The following is a 16,847-nucleotide window of genomic DNA, read 5'->3' as shown; positions in this document are numbered from 1 at the left end:
CAACAATATGTAAGTGCTGGATTAAAATACCTGATCAATATGAGATGACAATGGTGTTCTAGTGAAGACACAGAAATCCAGTGATGAAGCCTTATCATGAGTAAATGGATGGTTTCCATTAGATTTTGTCAAATATTGAATACAGATCTCCATTAATATCTCTGGGCTCGAGGGGCCCAAATAAAAAACACTCGTAAAGACAGTCAAGAGGAAAAGGAAACCATGAGATATAGAGAATCTGGGGTAAGGCAAGTTCTTGCCATGCGCATCCCCTCTTCGGCATCATCAGCAAATTATCTGCACGTTTTTCAGAGTGTATGTTACTTGTGTATTTTGAACCTTTTTCACTAATACCATGCTCTGCTATCTACCAAGTTTCCAATCTGTGATGGTCTGTTAGGTTACAATAAATGTTTCGATGACATTAATGAGCTCATTTGTGATCAGTAAATAGGAGCATGAACTCAGTGTAACATGGAGTTGTTCTGGCTTCTAGGCATGGGCTCTGGAATAGCAGAAGTAAAATTGTAACTCTAAGGAGGAAAGGAAAGTTCTCAGTCATTTCAGCTCTTTCTTAGGGAAATAAAAGGAGTCCCTGCACCTGGAGCTCCTCCCCAGAGAGGCATACCCCTGAGATTTGCATGATTCTGGGCCCTGACTGGTTGCATTTCCTCCTGTGCTCAAAGTTCCTCTTCCACCTGCTCTGCTCAGCGCTCAGAAGCCAATAATCCCACTCAATTGTTTCTGTGCATTTTTAACAACCCCTGAGGCGGCCTTCACCACATGATAAGTTGCCTGCCTAGGCTATCCAAGTTACCTCTAGAAGGACTATTCATGTTTTTGTTAGTGCTTTAGTTACACAGATGTACAATTTTTGAGAAGTTTATCCCTAATCTTATTTTTACTGTAAACTCTTTAATGAACATTATGGCAGAATGCATTGTTTTTGAGGAACAGGTATCTTGTGTTATTGTAGAAGTATTGTACACTTAGTGGATGCTTACTAAATGCTGACATGTTATTTATTATTAATTGTCACAGGAATTTTAAAAAGTAATTCCATGGAATGACTGTATTAACAAGAAGCTAATTACAAGAATTGAGCAAGACCATTTGACTCTCTAGAGTATAGAATCTCTGAACGTCATTTTATTTTATTTTATTTATTTTGAGATACAGTCTTGCTTTGTCACCCAGGCTGGACTGCAGTGCAGTGGCATGATCTCGGCTCACTGCAACCTCCACCTCCGGGGTTCAAGTGATTCTCCTGCCTCAGCCTCCTGAGTAGCTGGGACTACAGACGCCCGCCACTAAGCCTGGCTAATTTTTGTATTTTTAGTAGAGATGGGGTTTCACCATGTTGACCAGGCTGTTCTAGATCTTCTGACCTCATGATCCGCTCGCCTTGGCCTCCCAAAGTGCTGGGATTACAGGTGTGAGCCACTGCACCCAGCCTAAAAGTCATTTTAATTTGTAAGATATGTTTACTGTTTTAGAGAGACAGAGGCTAACTTTTCATTTTCAAGGACTGCTGAACAATCATCCATGAGTTCTTGAAGCTGAATAACAGGAAACTGTACTTGTTTTTCAAACCATTTTGCTACTGTAAGAAGCTGCTGGTCACAAAACGCACGTCCAATAAACTGCAGTCCTATTGGCAACCCTTGGTTTGAGAGTGCAACAGGGATACTCACTGCTGGCAATCCTGGGAAAAGAAGGAAACCCAGTAGGTGATTAATTCTCCACCCTAATTAGCAGAGACCTCTTCCACTTTCCAGTGCTAATAAGTACAATACAGGATAAGGTTTAAAAAACAACCAAAAATATTATGCTATATAATGCTTTTGTACTATGTTTTGTTTACTTAACAATACATCTTGGAAATCATTCTGTATCAGTTCACAGCAACCTTCTTCATTCATTTCTTATTGCTGTATAGTACTCCATTACTTGGTTTTACCATAATTGAGTAAACCAGTCTTCTGTGGTTGGTTATTTAGACTGTTTTCAATATTTAGCTATTTTATACAATGCCCCAGAGAATTACCTTGTGTATGTATTTTTTTGGTATTCTTGAAATTTTCTTAGATGAGGAGGAGATTGCTTCATCAAACGACAAATGCATATGTAATTAGATATTGCAAAATTCCCCTGCAAAGAAGTTGTACCGTTTTGAACTTCCACCTATAGCCTTGCAGACAGAGTGTGTTGTTCAGTTTTTGAATTTTTGGCAATCCATTAGATGAGAAATTAGCTCAGGGTAGTTTTAATTCCAGGTTTGGGCAGAGAAAGTACAAAATCCCAGACCATCTTGTTATACAATAAAACAAGTTTTCAAAAATTAATGGGTACAGTTTTAAAGGATACGTATAACTTGAAGGGGCTCTTATTGGCCAAATTTAAGGCAATTTGAGCATCAAAAACAATACTGACAGTAATTGCTTATAATACATTGAATTAAAGAAAAAAAAGGAAGGCTCTTCTTTAGAGAATACTGCTAGCTAATAAATGTAGAAGGAATGACAGATTTAGTAAAGCCAGAATTTTGTAATTCTCCAGCTAATATTTCAAGGATGATCAATGAATGCTAAAACTGGGTTCAAGATAATTGGAAAATAGGATATTCACATGGTCTCAAAATATTACCCCAGAAATTGCTTAAAAAATGATAAAAGGAAAAATGTACCTTTTTATAAGGAAACATCTAGCAGTTACTTCCTTAGCGAAGTGATCAACTTGGTTTCCAAAAGTGAGACAAACTGATATTAACTGTTTCCTGACATGAAGATTATGTAGTACTTCTACCAAAAATGTTTAACTCAACCCAAACATGAGGAAGCAATCTGACAAATCCTGACTATGGATGGGACATCCTACAGCACAAGTGGACTGGGCTCTTAACATTTTTTAAGTGCTAAAGATAAGAACTGTTGAACCAGAGTTCTACATCCAGCAAAAATAACCTTTAAAAATCAAAGGGAAATCAACACATTCTCAAAAGGAAAGCTATGATAATTTTTCATCCACAGACCTATCCTAAAAGAAAGGCTAAGGAAATTTCTCTAAACAGAAGTGACAAAATAAAGAATCTTGGTACTTCAGGAAGGAAGAATGAACACAGTAAGCAAAAGTATAGGTAAATGTAATAGACTTTCCTTTTCCTCTTAAGTTTTCTACATTATGTTTGATGATTGAAACAAAAATTATAGCATAGCCTGATGTGGTTTTAAAGAAAAATGAGAGGTGGGGTGATTGTTCTAGATTTTAAAAAGATACCATAAACCAATGTAATATATCAGAAGGAAAGACAACTTATAAAAGACACTTTTGGTAGAACTGAGAAAATTTGAATATAAACCATATTTAAATTATTCTTCAATCATGTTAGTTTTCTTAGGTATGACAATGGAATTGTGGTTCTGTAGGAGAATTTATCCTTATAAGATTTGTGCAAAAGAATTTAGGGGTGAAGTGTCATGACATCTGAAACTTTCAAATGATTCAGGTAAAAACAAAGTTGTTTGTGTGTGTGAGTGTGGGTGTGTAGAAAGAGGAAGAGAAGGGCAAAGCAAATATAATGTTAACAAGATTACATCCAGGTGAAGGGCATATCAGCATTCATTATACCACTTTTTCAGCTTTTCTGTGGGTTTTAAATTTTTCAAAATAAAAGTTAAAAAAAAATTACTAAGTGTGTTGTGTTTGTGTGTATGTGGTGAGAGTGCACGCAAGTGTACTGATATGGTTTGGATCTATCTCCCCACACAAATCTCATGTTGAATTGTAATCCCCAATGTTGAAGGTGGGGCCTAGTGGAGGGCAACTGGATCATGGGGACGGTTTCTCATGAACGGTTTAACACCATTCCCCTTGGTGCTGTTCTCATGATAGTGAGTGAGTTATCACAAGACCTGGTTGTTTTAAAAGTGTGTAGCACCTTCCCCCTTTCTCTTTTGCTTGGGCTGGGCCATGTAAGACATGGCTACTTCTCCTTCACCTTCCACTGTGAATTTAAGTTTCCTGAGGCATTCCCAGAAGTGGAAGCTGCTCAGCTTCCTGTACAGCCTGCAGAACTGTGAGCCAATTAAACCTCTTTTTTAAATTAAATTATCCAGTCTCAGGTATTTCTTTATAGCAGTGTGAGAACAGACTAATACATGTACACACACACACTCCTAAGCATTCCAAAAGGATAGACTTTTGCTTTTCGGGAACCATCTAGCTAGAATCTTAAGTTGAAGACCAGGGTACCTGCCTAAGAATTTGAAGAAAATCAGAATGTTCCTGAGGAATCCTCACCTGCCATATTTACAGCTTGTGTAAAAATATCATCCTGGGCACTTCGGGTTCTGTTGTCCTCTTTGATGAACTCCAGGTATGGTACTGCCTCACTCAAGGTGGTGGGAGTTAGCAAGACATCTACTCCAGAGTTAAAAGCATTTACAAAGTCATTAGCAATGAGGCGTCTCACTTTCTGTGCTTTGACAAAATAATTTTCATAGTTTCTGTGGGAAAAAAGTAGGTGACGTTTTTAAGGATTTTTTGTATTTTTCTTTTAATCAATTATCTTACATTAGGCTTGATAAAGAACCATTGGATTTCCATTTTCTGGCTGAATAAAAAGTTTGGCTTGCCTGGGTAATGCCCATTCCCTTCCCCCTGGCTCCCCAGTGGTGGGGCGTATATGAGAGGAGTGTTTTTCTATCATAGACGCCATAGGGGAAAGTTTGGGGATGAAGCAGAGCTTTTTAAAGGCATTTCAATTAAGTTAGAAAACTGAAACAGACTGTTGAGAAATCTTTGCCACTTTTCCCACCCCAAAACAGCCTGGGGCCTGACATCTTCTGCCCTGGGCCCCTTTCTCTTGATGTGGAAAGTCTGAATGCAGTATTTATAGACTTCTAAGGTTTTAAAATCCTGCATCAGGAAGAAAACCAGAAATACTGGTTGGTTAAATAAAGAGTTTAGGCATTGTTTAGGGAAAAAAAAAAAAAAGAACCACTGGATTCTTGGCTTTTATGAGGAGGCACCATTAAGATTCTTAACATATAAAAATGAATTCTCTTCCACTGTGTTGTCACTCTGAAAGTTTGTATATATAAATTAATCAATCCGAATTCAGAATTCACTAGTAGATGCAATTCTACACGTATAATCTCAAATATTAATAACTCCAGGGCTATCATTAAACCAGAATATTCATTGGTGAGGAAAGTAAAGTACACAGCAACAAATGACTTTCTAAAGGTTACTAAGATAGACAGCGGTAGACTATGCAGTATTTGAATTTTGTATTTTACGGATAGGTATAGCCCAGGGGTAGAAATGTGAAATTCAAGAATGCTTATTTTACTAAAAAGACTAAAGAAAAAGCCAGACATAGGAGTAACCATAAGTCAATGATACAAAGAAAAGGAAAAAAAATCCTTTAGATTCTTCTGAAGCTGTTAGGAGAGGCTAGCAAGAACTAACTGTTCTAGGCCGGGCGCAGTGGCTCACGCCTGTAATCCCAGCACTTTGGGAGGCCGAGGTGGGTGGATCACCTGCGGCTGGGAGTTTAAGACCAGCCTGACCAACATGGAGAAACCCCATCTCTACTAAAAATACCAAATTAGCCGGGCATGGTGGCTCATGCCTGTAATCCCAGCTACTCAGGAGGCTGAGGCAGGAGAATTGCTTGAACCTGGGAGGCGGAGGTTGTAGTGAGCTGGGATCGCTCCATTGCACTCCAGTGTGGAGAGCTGGAAACAAGAGCGAAACTCCGTCTCAAAAAAAAGAACTAACCGTTCTTTTCCACAACAGTTTCCACAACAGTAAAAATGGATATACCTGCTCCAGTTTTACTGAGGGCCAAATAAAATACGATAAAAACGTGAAATATGTTTTACTCTAAAAGAGTGGTACAGAAATATCATAGGTCCTTACTCTTATTTGACCACCAGGTCTACAGAGAGACCAATGCAGGCATCACATATAATTTACACACTGACAACACCTAAGTGGTTTAAACACCATATTCCAAAACCTGAATTTTATAAAGAACAAATACTGGCTGGGCCTGGTGGCTCATGCTTTAATCTCAGCACTTTGGGAGGCCGAGGCGTCGGATCACAAGGTCAGGAGTTCGAGACCAGCTTGACCAACATGGTGAAATCCTGACTCTACTAAAAATACAAAAAAATTTAGCCGGGCATGGTGGTGGGCGCCTGTAGTCCCAGCTACTGGGGAGGCTGAGGCAGGAGGAGAATCTCTTGAACCCAGGAGGTGGAGGATGCAGTGAGCCAAGATCGCGCCACTGCACTCCAGCCTGGCGACAGAGCAAGACTCCGTCTCAAAAAAAAAAAAAAAAAAAAAAACAAATACTTGTTTTCTATTAAATTTCTTCCTACTTTAAATACGGCTCAGAAGAAGAACTGCTTCCATCCAAGATGGAGTAATGGAGATGGGATTTACCCTGTGCTATGGTTTGAATGCTTGTCCCCTCCAAAACTCAGGCTGAAATTTAACTGCCACTGAAACAGTATTAAGAGATGGGGCCTTTAAGAGGTGATTGGGCCATAACAACTCCACTCTTGAGTGGGATTGGTGCCATTCTAAGAGGGAAAGTTCAGCCCCCCATGTGCTTTCCCTTTCTCTCCCTCTTTTTCTCCCCACCCTTGCTTTCTGCCATGTGTGGACATAGCAAGAAGGCCCTCACCAGGTGCTGGCTTCTCAATGTTGGACCTCCCACCCAGCCTCCAGAACTGTGAGCCAGTAAATCTCCGTTCATTATAAATCACCCAGTCTCAGGCATTCTGTTATAGCAGCAAAAATGAACTAAGACTGCTTCTTAGAATAGGGGATTAAAAAAAAAAAAAGAACTAAGACACTCTGCCTTCTTAAACAAATAGAAAACTGGACAAAATATATGAAATGACCATTTTCAGGCATTAGGCAACAGACATTCCGGAGAAAAAGTTGTGAGAGAAGAGAAACAAATGAAGTAAGCCAGGCCAGGTGTGGTCCCTCATGCCTGTGGGGTGGCTGGGGGTAGGATTCCTTGAGCCCAGGAGCTCGAGACCAGCCTGGGCAACACAGGGAGATCCTATCTCTACAAAAAAAACTACAGTAGTCCTAGCTTCACCGGGGGGTGGGGAGTGTTGAGGGTTGCTGAGAAGAGCTTGAGCCTGGGAGGTCGAGGCTGCCAGTGAGCCATGGTCATGCCAATGCACTCCGGCTTGGGTGACCAAGTGAGGCCCTGTCTCCAAAAAAAGAAAAGAAAAGAAAATGAGATATGCCCTTTGATTTCCCCAGCTTAATGCCTAGGGGCAGTTTTCAGGCCTCATTCCAGAGAGGAAGCTAAACAGTATGTGGGGTGGGGGGTAAGTTAAAGGGACAGAGATCTGAAGTTCAAGGAGGCAAAGGCAGCTAGAATTTGCAAAGCAGGGTGCTGAATAGAAGGGAGTGGCACATAGAGAGAGCTCAATAGATCTGCAGGGAGATTCCTTGAGTCTTTGGCTGAGTACTGATCTATGAGTGCATGAGAAGAAATTCCCAAGGCTGGGGAAACAATCCCCAAAGAGCAGTGGACTGAACAATTCCTAGAGCTCAAACAGGGACGGAAATAAGTTTGTGTTTCGAACAGCCAAAGCGAAAGACTCGAATATATGCAGCATCAAAGCATCACCTCAAAGTAAAGTAAAATTAGCCCTGGACTAAAGGCTGCTTTGGATTTATCTTAACAAAGCTTTAAAAGAAGCCTTGAAAAGAGCCAACAAATTCCAAGCACCTTTATTGCATCCTGGGAAAAAGCCCAACACTGTTTAAAGGAATATAACAAAAGTCTAGCAAATGACAATGTAAAATTCACAATATACAGACATGAAAAGCAGCAAAAAATATGACCCATAACCAGAGAGGGAAAAAGCATTAATACACACAGATGCAAAAATGATGGAATGAGTAGATAAGAACATTAAAACAGTTACTATAAATATGTTTTTTTTTTTTTTTTTTTGGAGACAGAGTCTCACTCCGTCACCCAGGCTGGGGTGCAGTGGCACAATCTCGGGTTACTGCAACCTCTGCCTCCCAGGTTCAAGTGATTCTTGTACCTTGGCCTCCCGAGTAGCTGGAATTACAGGCATACGCCTTCCCATCCAGCTAATTTTTGTATTTTTAGTAGAGACAGGGTCTTGTCACGTTGGCCAGGCTGGTCTCGAACTCCTGACCTCAAGTTATCCACCCGCCTTGGCCTCCCAAAGTGCTGGGATTACAGGTGTGAGCCACCGCACCCAGCCTAAATATGTTCTATATGTTCAAGAAGGTAGAAGAAAATATAATGAAGAAATTGAAGGGATAAGAAGACCTACATGGAACTTCTAGAGAAAAAAATATAATGTATAAAAAATGTACTGGAAAGAATCAACATAACAGAAAAAAAGATCAGTGATTCTGAAAACAGTAATGGAAACTAGCCAAAAGGAAGCAGAGAAGGAAAAAAGACTGGGGGGCAAAAAAAAAGAATGTAGTGTCTGTGAGCTGTGGGACAACATCAGGCAGATTAATACACATGTGAAAAGAGTCCCAGACAGATGGAGGACAGAAAAAATATTTGAGGAAATAATAGCCAAAAATTTCCAAATTTGATTAAAACTATAACCCAACAGATCAAAGCTGCTTAACAAACCCCTATGCAGAAGAAGAAATATGCAGAGAACCACACCAAGGCACATCACAGTCAAATTCCTGAAAACCAATGATAAAAAGAAAATCTTAAAATCAGAGGAAAAAAGGATACATTATATACAGAGGAATGACCATAAGAATGACAATAGACTTCTCAGAAACTATGTAAGCCAGAAGACAATGGACAAAACCTTTAAAGTACAGAAAGAAGAAGCAACCTATACTTTTTTTTTTTTAAAGAGATGGGCTCTCGCTCTGTCGCTCAGGCTTAAGTGCAGCGGTGCGATTATAGCTCACTGCAGGCTCTCACTCCTGGGCTCAAGCAATCCTCCCACCTCAGCCTCCTGAGTAGCTGTAACTACAGGAGTGCACCCTGTGCCCAGCTTAACCTACATTTTTAAACCCAGAGAAAATATCTTTCAAAATTAAAAGCAAAATAAAGAGTTCTACATATAAACCAAAGCTGAAAGAATTCACTGCCAACAGGACTACAAGAAACATTAAAGAAAGTTCTTCAAGTAAAAACAAAATTATACCAGATGGAAATTTATATCTCTAGAGCAGAGAGAAAAGCACCAGAAATACTAAATATGTAGGTAAATATAAATGACACTATTTTTCTCATTTTAGATCTTTTTAAGAGAAAAATTACTATTTAAAGAAAAAAAAAGACAGCAGAAGAAAAGGTTAAAAGAAAAAAGAACAGATGGGACAAACAGAAGATAAATAGCAAAAGGTAGATATAAATGTGTTACATAAGTAAATATTTATGTCAATTAAAAATAAACTCTTCCTGGCCGGGCGTGGTGGCTCACGCCTGTAATCCCAGCACTTTGGGAGGCTGAGGTGGGCAGATCACGAGGTCAGGAGTTTGAGACCAGCCTGGCCAATATGGTGAAACCCCATCTCTACTAAAAATACAAAAATTAGCTGTGTGTGGTGGCGTGCGCCTGTACTCCCAGCTACTCAGGATGCTGAGGCAGAAGAATTGCTTGAACCCAGGAGGCAGGGTTGCAGTGAGCTGAGATCGTGCCATTGCACTCCAGCCTGGGTGACAGAGCGAGACTCTGTCTCAAAAATAAATAAATAAATAAATAAACTCTTCCTGGCACAAAAGTTGACTTTTTAAAATAAAAAAAGTATTCCGAATCCCATTTTTCCTATCACTTTTGTCTACCCAAGTTGACCCAACTTGGAACTGACTCAGGAGCTAGGGATACCAGCAGTAATTTTAACTTCCTTTTATCAGAACCCCCAAATGGTGATCATGAGGAATGCTTTCTGACTTCTCTCCTTCAATTTCTTTTTATGCTGTTACAATGACCTATATAATTCATCAACTTGTGCCCTGAGATAAACAATATGGTTCTAATCAGTAATATTTGGCAAAAGTAACATCTTTAGCTTAATAAATGTTTTCACTTAGAAAATTATTTCCTTTTGTTTTCCTACTCCAAAGTCATTACAAGCATCTGGTCAATATGGTAACAGTCTTTTAATCTGGAACATAACCAAACAGTACTCTTTTTTTTTTTTTTTTGAGATGGAGTTTCACTCTGTTGCCCAGGCTGGAGTGCAGTGGCACGAACTTGGCTCACTGCAACCTCTGCCTCCTGGGTTCAAGTGACTCTCCTGCCTCAGTCTCTTGAGTAGCTGGGATTACAGGTGCCCACCACCACGCCCAGCTAATTTTTGTATTTTTAGTAGAGACAGGCTTTCATCATGTTGGCCAGCTGGTCTCGAACTCCTAACCTCAGGTGATCTGCCCACCTCGGCCTTCCAAAGTGCTAGGATTACAGGCATGAGCCACTGGGCCCGGCCTCAAACAGTATTCTTAGAAAAAGTAATCCTGTGGCCTGGCATGGTGGCTCATGCCTGTAACACCTGCACTTTGGAGGTTGAGGTGGGTGGATTGCTCGAACCCAGGAGTTGGAGATCAGCCTGGGCAACATGGCAGGATCCCGTCTCTACAGAAAATACAAAAATTAGCTGGGCATGGTGGTGCATGCTTGTAGTTCCAGCTACTAGGGAGGCTGAGGTGGGAGGATCACTTAAGCTCAAGAGGTCAAGGCTGCGGTGAGCTGCGATCACTTCACTGCACTCCAGCCTGGGTGACAGAGTGAGACCCTGTCTCAAAAATAAAAAGTAATTCTAACTATCGGCCCCGAGAGGATACGCAGATGAATAAAATGCCTTCTGCCCTTGAGGGCATGGAGAAAAACTCCAAGAAGCTCTTCATTACAATAACCAATCTTGCTTTTTCACACTTCTCATGTCCTCTTAGACACACTTGGTGGTATAGAAGATGAGGCCTGTTCACAAGATCGTGAATAAACTCATAATGAAGACAATTGAAGGAGGAGTCATAGTCATTTTGAATTCTTTTTTAGAGTAAAGACATACATAATACAAGGAAAAACTAAGTTGATTCAATACATTTTTTAAGAGACAATACAACTCCCTGCTTAAGGCTCTAACAGCAATAAACCAATGTGGTAATACCCAAAGGACATTTAATGAGATTAAAATCCTTAATGGCTTCCTACTTACACTCATTCCTTGGTGTCCGTTGGGGGTTTGGTACCAAGACCCCTGTGGATACCAAAATCTGAGGATATTCAAGTCTCATATAAAATGGTGTAGTATTTGCATAAAACCTATGCACACCTCCTGCACGTTTAAAATCATCCCTAGATTACTTGTAACATCTAATACAATGTAAATGCGAGGTAAATAGTTGTTACACTGTATTGCTTTTTAATTTGTATTACTTTTTATTGTTGGGTGTTATTTTTTATTTTTTGAATATTTTTGATTTGTGTTTGGTTGAATCCAAAGTTGCAAAACCCACAGATATGGAGGACTGCCTGTAATTTGTACCAGTCATTTAGCTAAAGTACCAACATTTCTTTTGTTTTTGAATACCAGGACCCAAAAGTGCCATAAACAGGTCTTTTCTAATTCAAATCATAAAGATTTTGTTTCTTTACTAAATACCTTGACTTATAAGACCTGAGAAGAGACATGTTACTTGAGGTTTCAAGAATGAAGAAAATTCCTAAATGAGTTGTCTTACTCTTTTAATAAGAAAAAGTTTCCTGAGAGAATTCTTCCTCTCACCACATCATTAAACCCTTCTCGTCTGGTTGCAGCATACATGGCTTCAGTGGACACATCAATGTCACATCTGTGACCTGAAAACAAGAAAAGGGTAAATATTACTTGAAAGGAAGTAAAGTCAGTAAAGTTTTGGCTAAAATCAGGCCTAGATTCACTTTTTTTTTTTTTTTTTTTTGAGATGGAGTCTCACTCTGTCACCTAGGCTGGAGTGCAGTGGTGTAATCTTGGCTCACTGCAAGTTCTGCCTCCCTTGTCAAGTGATTCTCCTGCCTTGGCCTCCTGAGTAGCTTAGATTACAGGTATGCGCCACCATGCCTGGCTTATTTAGATTCACATTTTTGTCACCAATACTAAAGTTTAGGGAGTTGCCCTTAATGGTTTCTTTTCCCCATCTGCCTTTTGACTGACGGACTGGTCATGGAGAGAGAAGAAAAGAAAAGAACCAAGAAAGAAACTCCATTTGTTCACTCCCTCATTCATTCATTCAAACATTTATTGAGCTCTACATTAGCGGGACTGAGCATATAACAACAAGATACTATCCCTTCAAGTTATTCACAGTCCTGAGAAGCAAACCAAACATACACAGATATTTATGACAAATAGTGTAAGTACAAGTCTAAAATGACAAAGGTAAAATGATTCACTGATGAACTTTTCTGAATCATTAACATTATCTCAAGCATTAACTTTTTTGTCACTAATAAGTGAACTTTTCAAATGTTTGCGACAACTACCTTAAAAATAAAATAACCCAGCCATCTTACCATATTGTAGCCCATCAAATCTTGCCATATTCGATGCCACTTCTGATGTGCACAATACATGGTAGCAGACAATTGAATAACTGGTGTGAGGAAGGGATACTTCAATTACTTTGGCCCCCTCAGACTCAAAGAGGTCAGCAGCTTTGGACCAAAGAGACTGTACTTCACTTGATAATTCCGGTACAAGATATTCCTTATAGCAAAAAGTCAAGATACAAAATTGGAACTGTATAGATTATTTTATAAAAATTTGTACTTCATCTGTATAGATGATTTTATAAAAATCTGCACTTCAGGACCTTTGGTAATACATTAGAAAATAGGATAAAATTGCTGGTAGGTAGCTAGAAAGACTAAATCCATTTCAGAGTGTTTATGGTATGACAAAGCACAGTACTAGATATTATGATCTGGATATAACAACATTAAAGATTGGAGATCTGGTTGGGGAAAATATTTGTTAAATGCTCATTATGTATCAGGAACCTAACAGCATATCAGCATATATCAGCATATATGTTAAATGCTCATGTATCAGGTACCCTGTTAGATGATTTTCTTTTTTTTTTTTTTTTTGAGACGGAGTCTCGCTCTGTCGCCCAGGCTGGAGTGCAGTGGCGCAATCTCAGCTCACTGCAGGCTCCGCCTCCTGGGTTCACGCCATTCTCCTGCCTTAGCCTTCCGAGTAGCTGGGACTACAGGCACCCACAGCCACGCCCGGCTAATTTTTTGTATTTTTTTTAGTAGAGACGGGGTTTCACTGTGTTAGGATGGTCTCGATCTCCTGACCTCGTGATCTGCCCGCCTCGGCCTCCCAAAGTGCTGGGATTACAGTCGTGAGCCACCGTGCCCAGCCTGTTAGATGATTTTCAAAGATTCTCTCATCTCATGCTTTTAACAAGCCTGTGATGTAGGTATTATAATCCTTCATTTTGTTAATGAAAAATCGTGACATAAGAAGTTATTTTCCTAATGTTAAATAGCAGGTAAGTAAAGGGTCTAGGATTTCAAACTGGGTCTGTTTTAAAGCCTATGCTCTCTATAAATAAATGCTTAAAAAGAATGCACAGATATTGCCTTCTTTTTTTTTTTTTTTTTGAGATAGGGTCTTGCTCTGTCACCTAGGGTGGAGTGCAGTGGTGCAATCATGGCTCACGGCAGTCTCAACCTCCTGGACTCAAGCAATCTTCCCCCCTCAGCCTCCCAAACAGCTAGGACCACAGGTGCACGCCACCACACCCCACAATTTTTTTAAAACTTTTTGTAGAGATAGGGTCTCTGTATGTTGCCCGGGCTGATCTCAAACTCCTGATCTCAAGCGATCCTCCTGCCTTGGCTTCCCAAGGTGCTGGGATTACAGGTGTATGCACCTGGCCTTACATATATTACCTTAATGGAAGATTTTAAATAAGGTAGTATTTCTCTATAGCAGTGGTCTTACCTGGGGGTTACTTTTGTCTCCTTTTCCCTAACCAGGAGACACTTGACAATGTCTGCAGACATTTTTGGTTGTGGGATTGTGGTTTTGGTGGTGGGGTACTACTTGCATGTAGGGATAGAGGCCAGGGATGCAACTAAACATCTTACAATGCACAGGACAGTCTCCCACAGCAAACAATTACCAGCCCCAAACACCAACAGTGCTGAGGTTGTGAAACTTCATTATTCTGCAGGGTAACTTATCTTCCTAAAAGATTTAAAGTATTAATATATTGCAAGGCTTAATATTTTTAAAAGGTTAGTAATTTAACATTATAACATTCATGTATTCATTACTCAATTGCTACTGTAATAGATGCAGTAGTAATAATAATAACAGTAAAGATGTTAACATTTTTTGAGGCATTACTATGCAAGTTATGGCTTTGGGCTAAAGTCCTTTCTTTACATTAGGGATTGGCAAACTATGGCCCATAGGCCAGATGTGACAAGCCAGCTGGTTTTTGAAAATAAAGTTTTATTGGAACAGAGACACACTTTTTCATTTACATATTGTCTGTGGCTGCTTTCTCACTATAATGGCAGTTAAGCAGTTATGATAAAGACTGCATGGTCCACAAAATCTAAAATATTTGCTATCTTGCCCATTACAGAAACAATTTACAGACTTAACATGACTGTCTAATTGATCATCAGAAACCTCTCTGAAGTCAGTATTTTTATTATTCCTATTTTACAGATGGGGAAATTGAGCTAAAAGAGATTAAGTCACATACTCAATTCACATGATTAATAAAAGTGGCAGAGCAGAGATTCAAACCCACCCAATCCGCCTCCCAAGTCTGTGCTCTGTATTGGACTTGACAGTATTTCTGTAAAGTAACGAAAGGAAAAAGTTACCTTTGGAATTCCTATACATAGTTTGCTCACATCTGCCAAACTGGGAAGCATGAATGGTTTATTAATAGGTTCATGTACTGTGGTAGAGTCCCTGGGGTCAGGTCCAGCCAGTGCACCTGTAAGGAGCAATACTTATGAATGACAGATATATTGTTTTATAGAGAAGCTGTTGCAAATGATATAGAATTATATAAATACCCAACACAATTGCTGCATCATCCACACATCTGGTTAAGATTCCTGGCACATCCATCGAATTCACCAGGGGAATGAGACCATGACGGGAAACTAAGCCATAGCTTGGTTTGAAACCAACAAGCCCACAGTGGGCAGCAGGATTTCTGGTCGATCCTCCTGTATCTGATCCTAAAGCCCTGGAATTTAAATGGAATTATCTTTAGAAGAATGATATATCTCTAATTATATTTGGAATCTACCCTTTCAATTGTATATTTTTAAACTGTATTTTCCTCTGATTACACAAAAGTAACACATGTTCATCTCAGAGAATTCATAAAGTACAGAAAACTTTAGGTACTCAATATTCCAATACCCAGAGGAAAACACTGTTAACATTTTGGCATATTAACTTCAAGTCTTTTTAAAAATGCATTTTTTTCACCGTTGAGATAATTCTGTAATCATGAGTATCCATCCCTTTTTTAACATTAGCTTTTTACTATGTCATTAAAATTCCTGAAAATGTAAAGTATATGTAATATTCCATCATATAAATTGGTGATTCCTGGTATTTTAAAGTCCATTCTCCTTTCAATATACATATAAATCTTGCACTTTCTTCTGATGTTGATATTAAAAACAAATCAAATTAATGGCAATTTTGCAGTATGCTTTTACAGACTAAATATGTCCCCCCTAGAAATTCAGATACAGCCCTTTGCTACCCACCCCATTTAGAATCATGGATTGAGATGTTTAATAATTTAAACACGTTGTTTCTAACTAGAATAACTATTTAATAAATAACTTTGTAATGAAAATCTCTGAACATAAATTTTTGCTTATGTGTGAGTACTTTTTAGGCTAGCTTCCAAGAAGTAGACTTAGTGCACATAAGTTTCTGATATATGCTGTCAAATTACTTGTCAGAAAGATTATGCCAATTTATATTCCTAGTTGCAGTGAGTCAGATTGTGTTTTAAAGTTTCAGTACCGTCACTGAGTACTAGTAATTTTTAAAATTGTTAGTGTGATAACCAAAAAGTTTTTATTAATGTGCATTTTAAATAATTTTGCACAGTTATTTATACATGCATTACTTAACTACAAAGTGACTGTTCATTTCTTTACCCAGTTACCTACAGAGTTTGTGTTGTTCTTATTTTAAAAAAACAAAAAATGGACCTGGAGGACATTATGCTAAATGAAATAAGCCAGTCACAGAAAGACAAATACTATATGACACCACGTACATGAGATAACTAGAGTAATCAAATTCATAAGACAGAAAGTAGAAGGTGGTTACCAGGGCTGGGAGAGGGTTGAAGGGTATACAGTTTTAGCGTTGCAAGATGAAAAGTGTTCTGAAGACTGATTGCACGTTTTTAATACTTTTGAACTGTACTTTTAAAAATGGTTAGGCTGGTACGTTTTATGTTATGTGCATTTTACCACAATTAAAAAACCATTTCAGGAAAACAGAAGTTGTGCTGTAGAACAGTACATATCTACTATAAAAATTAAAATATTATATAACTATATGATGTATAAAGTAAGATTACTCTTATAATCACAGCCCCCACAATAACCGTTACCAGTTCTGACATGCATTCATCCAGACATGCAGTACTTCCATGCAATGACTGACATATATACCTATGCAATTGTTACTTTTAACAGAAATGGGTTCTGCAACTTATTTTTCACTTAACAATTTATCTTGGTTATTTTTCCATGTCATTGCATAGTGCTCTAACTCATTCTTTTTAGTGG

General features: G+C 38.9%; 1 protein-coding gene across 1 annotated transcript in view; it reads right to left on the bottom strand.

Moving 5' to 3' along the window:
* Positions 1-1,122: 1,122 nt before the first annotated feature.
* The window catches only part of QRSL1 (glutaminyl-tRNA amidotransferase subunit QRSL1), a 37,104-nt gene continuing 21,379 nt past the window's right edge, over positions 1,123-16,847 (bottom strand). The window contains exons 6-11 of the mRNA XM_003824337.5: positions 15,093-15,268; positions 14,895-15,010; positions 12,555-12,747; positions 11,744-11,861; positions 4,300-4,505; positions 1,123-1,705 (exon numbers count right to left, since the gene is read on the bottom strand). Of these exons, the coding sequence (XP_003824385.1) occupies positions 1,485-1,705; positions 4,300-4,505; positions 11,744-11,861; positions 12,555-12,747; positions 14,895-15,010; positions 15,093-15,268 (1,030 nt within the window). The 3' untranslated portion in view covers positions 1,123-1,484. The remainder of the gene's footprint in view (positions 1,706-4,299; positions 4,506-11,743; positions 11,862-12,554; positions 12,748-14,894; positions 15,011-15,092; positions 15,269-16,847) is intronic.

The sequence above is a fragment of the Pan paniscus genome, chromosome 5 (assembly GCF_029289425.2).
Source record: "Pan paniscus chromosome 5, NHGRI_mPanPan1-v2.0_pri, whole genome shotgun sequence".
Classification (NCBI taxonomy): domain Eukaryota; kingdom Metazoa; phylum Chordata; class Mammalia; order Primates; family Hominidae; genus Pan; species Pan paniscus.
Note: the sequence above shows the minus strand (reverse complement) of the source record. Positions and strands in the feature narration are given on the sequence as shown.